This window comes from Arachis ipaensis, chromosome B6 (genome assembly GCF_059453495.1).
Source record: "Arachis ipaensis isolate K30076 ecotype BB chromosome B6, ASM5945349v1, whole genome shotgun sequence".
NCBI lineage: Eukaryota > Viridiplantae > Streptophyta > Magnoliopsida > Fabales > Fabaceae > Arachis > Arachis ipaensis.
In genome coordinates, this window is record NC_142441.1 from 30,339,227 (window position 1) to 30,343,761 (window position 4,535).

Here is a 4,535-nt window from a genome sequence, read left to right on the forward strand (position 1 = left end):
TAATGGAAAAAAGAGAGAAAAATGAAGCTTGTTTTCTTGTCCACAACACCCTTTTCACACTTTTCTTTTTTCCTGTACTGTACTACTATATAATAGCTTGCTTTTATTTTTTTTAGTCCCCCAGAAGAAGAGTAAGCAGCCGCATGGGAATCTCTATTATATCCAATATGCAAAGTAAAGCTAATAATAGTGGATCAGAAAACACAAGTGGTGCTAGCTACCATTCTAGCCCTCACCACACCTGTCAGCCTTTAAGGACTGTGTTTACCATTATTTGCAAGGGATTGTCTATTTTCTATTCTAACAAATTTTAAACATTATAAATTAAAAAATTATTTAAAATATAAAAAAATTAATATTTTCGATTAATCTGGAATTTGGAAGCTTAGTTAGAGTTGGTAAATTATAACAAGTAGTACTTACACCAATTGCTCTTGCTTCTTCATTGATATATGAGCCATCTTTTTTTTGTGCACTGTAATCCATAACTCTCCTCTACCAACTCTCCTTCCTTGTTCTTCTGACTGTAACAACAAAGTTTTTGCCATTACCGTATTCCACAAAATCAAGGAAAATTAAGTCACAGAGATAGTCTAATAAGTGAAAAAAAGTAAAGTACCTCTTCTTCCATCCGCCGTGCGAAATTTTTCGAACCACCAGTGTGAGTATATAGTTGTTTTGATCGATTTTGATTGTGTTTTTTCTGCACTTCTCCTATTGGTCCATCAGAGACAAAGGGCAATTAGAAACTGATAGAAACAGACTCAATGCAACATAAATGGTATTGTTGTGTAACAACGATACAGTAGATTACCTTTGTCTCAGCTTCGGCGCGATAGTCAAGGAATAATCTCCAATGCTCTCGATCAATTCCCGGCAGGCGATGCTCAATATTTTGTTCAGTCGTGAATGTTGGCTCATAAAAATGGTCATACAACCTCAGCCTTGTTTCCTTCCAAGACTTCCCCATACTTTTCAAAATATTTTTCTTGATAGTTCCTTCGCTATCTTCATCAAAGTGGAAATTTTGCTACACAGATAATACAAGTTGTCAATAATTGTAAAAATAATCAGATTTAATTCAGAAGGGGATATAAACTTTTACCTTGACACATTCGTTATAAACATTATCTTTAGTGGTAATCTGACGCCAACTTTTCCTACAGATAGGAAATTTTCCATAATCAGATCCCAGCAGACCAAGCACGCCACTCAACAGTCCAGTTTCGTCTCTAATTGCTTGCTTTGCATTGTTGAACCTGAGCATGATCTTCCTACCATTAGTCCGTTCCATAGCCTCCCTCACACTTAGTTTTGCCGGCTTGATTGTGCCGTCAGAATCTATAAGCCAAATATAACATTGCGTTGTGGACAGCATGCGAGAGAATTAATATATAACATAATAATATTAACATAATACCTTATTATACGCCTAGCAAAAGAAGCACGATGGATCAGACCAGCATAAAACATGCATAAATTGGGGTAAAATTGCAACACTTGAAACAAATTTAAAAAAATTGACTGACTTTTAATGTAAAAAAATAACAATAAGTACAAATTTGTAATTTATTTTAAATGTCGGAGGCAAAAATAAAATAATATAATAATTCAGAATTTTTTATAATATTTTGATAGGCCACAGAATACATTTTATCCAATTAAAAAATATAAAACAAGAAAACAAAAAATACTTTGCAAACAATGGAGAAGGTCAAATGTCATTGACTGTGTTGCAATGGAAAGCATTTGGGATGAACGAACTAGAGTATAGTGTAAATTAATAACGGGTGGAGCCTAAACCATGTTGATGGAAGAAAAATAATTAAATACGATACCGATGATCTTAACCATCCAAAATTCTGTAGTCTTGCGTCCTCTGCAACTCTGAGCCACAGAAGCATCATGGAGGTCATCAACTTCTTCATCAAGAAGAGGTTCCTTATTTACGTTAGCGTCCAAGTTTAGATGGCCTAGCAGCGAGTTCTGGGCACTACTTGTGCTCACCTGTGGAGCAGGCCGTGGTTCACTTCGCGGGGGACAGAAAGGGCGTGAGGTAGCAGGGACACTATCACCACTGGTCGGGAGAATTTGAGAGCCATCATGGTGGGAGTTCGAAGTCGCAGTCGCTCCCGCTTGAGGTTGCTGAGCTCCTGGTCCCAATTTTGATTTTTTCGTGAATCGAACTTTTCGAGCCATCTTAAACTCCTGACACCAACAAGCACACAAAAAATTATACGAATAGTCATGGTGCATAGTTGTTTTCTCTGATTCATATTCTCAATCAGCTCATGAGGCATTTCATTCTTGTTTTTTTAATGCATGTTAATTTTAAATCAACATGAAATCAGAAGATTATGAGGTTTTCAATAACAGAGGAAGTTTTAGAAAATTGCTCCTAATACAATGCAGTTTCATTACCTATATCCATGGGTCATCTATGAGAAAATTATATAGCCATGCATGTTGCTAGGTCCAGGTAAAAGCTTCAGTCAAAATATATATACAAAAAATAAATGATGGACGAATGCTTACCCGAGAAGAGAAGAGGGGACAACAGCCCTTGGAAAGGCAAGAGCTGCGACAGACGAGAGGAGCGGTAGGTCAGGCCTTCATCAGGAGAGGGCTTCGACGGCTTTAAGGCTATGTGAGACAGGGCTGAAGGTTAGGTTCAATTGGAGTGACGCAAGGGAGGAATAGGATTTGGGCGCCGTTTCTTATTTGATCTCACTTTTTGCGCTGGAAATGTGTTAGTGTGGAAAATTGGTTTCCCACTCTTTTATACTAATAATAAAAATAATAATAAAAATAATCATAATAATAAAACTAATAGGATAATAATAAAAACAACAATAATTAACAATGGCATCTCCTTATTAATTCACACCCACACACCGCATCAACTATAAGTATCGGGGAGCGTTAATGTATATGTTAAACATAGGAGTGATAATAAAGAGATTTTTTATTTATGAACCATAAATTATTTATCATATCTTTTTTATTGAATTTATGATTAACAAAAATTGTGATCTCTTTTACTATTAAAAAAGGCATATTATTCCCATATCGAATATATCAAAAAATGTATTACTTAACTTGCCATTGTTGATTTTTAAACTATTTGCATGTGAAGGATAATTGATTTTTCATTAGTTTTAAAAGAAATTTGTCTTTAGAAATTTTTTCCAATTTTTGTTGAAATTGATTTTCCTGCAGTGGAATCCAAGTATGCATGACTATTATAAAATATATTCCTTAAGTTAGAATCCATTCCAATGATATTAATTTCAGAGACAAATTTAAGTTGTGCAAATGTAAATACATAACCTAAAGAAGAGATATTTATACTGACATCCTCTTCATATGCCAACATTACCTGCTATATCCTTAAAAAAGACGCAGATCAGAGATACATATTGAACATGATAATGTTTAGCCTTCTGATCGCCAATCGTCGGAGAAAGAGAAAAATGTAACTTGGTTATCTTCTCTTGGAATGAGCTCAATCTAATTTGTAGTTGATCATTTTCCCAAAACTTACCCTGAAATTCTGAAAGCTTTTGCCAACTCAGAAATTGAAATCATTGTAACAGTTGAGAACCAAATACTAAGCTAGTTATATGATCCACAACAAGCACTTCAATAGGAGAGCAACAACATCAAACCCTACCTACCAGACACAAAAATCACAGGAATCCAAGTAGGCAACGAAGTTTACACAGATGAGAATCCAACAATGTTTCAGTACCTTGCTCCAGTAGTGATCAATATCCAAAATGCATTATCTCAGCTAGGAATTTCATCGAACATCCAAGTATCATCACCAAGCTCCCTTGCAGTTCTTCAAGAATCATACACTCATTCAGCTGGTACCTTCAAGAATGACATAACTAAAACCATGACATAATTCTTAAGCTTCTTATAAAAAAAATTTTACCATCTTGGATCAATGCATACCCTTTCTTTGCATACAAAGACAACCCAAACAAAATCCCATTAGACTATGTTCTCTTCAATCCAAGTGAGGGAATGGTTGATCCAAACAAAAAATTACACTATGACAACATGCTATATGCTCAGGTAGATGCAGTTGCATTTGCATTTGCAAAATTAGGGTTCAATGATATTGGAATAAAGGTTTCAGAAAGGGGGTGGCCTCCAAAGGGGGACAGTGATGAAGCAGGAGCAACAGTGCAGGCTGCACCAACATACAATAGGAACTTGTTTAGGAGACAAAATGCAAAATGAAGGAATACCATCGAAACCAAGGATGAGATTGGAGGCTTATTTGTTTGCATTGTTCAATGAAGATTTGAAGCCAGGTCCAACTTCTGAGAGAAACTATGGAGTGGGTAAAACTGATGAATCCATGGCTTATAATGTTGGCCTCTGTGCTTTTGCAACTAATTCTAATCCCTCCACTTCAATTTCTCTTACCTGCAACTAATTCTAATCCATCCACTTCAATTTCTCTTACCTCCTCTGCCACCCATAATAAGGATAATCAAACTTGCTCCTTTCTAATTCTTTAA

At 35.6% G+C, this 4,535-nt stretch overlaps 1 protein-coding gene and 1 pseudogene across 1 annotated transcript; one reads left to right on the forward strand and one right to left on the reverse strand.

The window, feature by feature from the left end:
• Window positions 1-442: 442 nt before the first annotated feature.
• LOC107648177 (uncharacterized) lies at window positions 443-2,199 on the reverse strand. Its single transcript, XM_088489677.1, has 5 exons — window positions 1,839-2,199; window positions 1,106-1,341; window positions 815-1,030; window positions 620-714; window positions 443-524 (listed from the first exon to the last, which is right to left on the reverse strand). Exons 1-5 carry the CDS (start codon window positions 2,197-2,199, stop codon window positions 443-445), a joined length of 990 nt encoding a protein of 329 aa, XP_088345803.1.
• Window positions 2,200-3,366: 1,167 nt separating this feature from the next.
• Window positions 3,367-4,535, forward strand: LOC107646862 (glucan endo-1,3-beta-glucosidase 11 pseudogene; annotated as a pseudogene).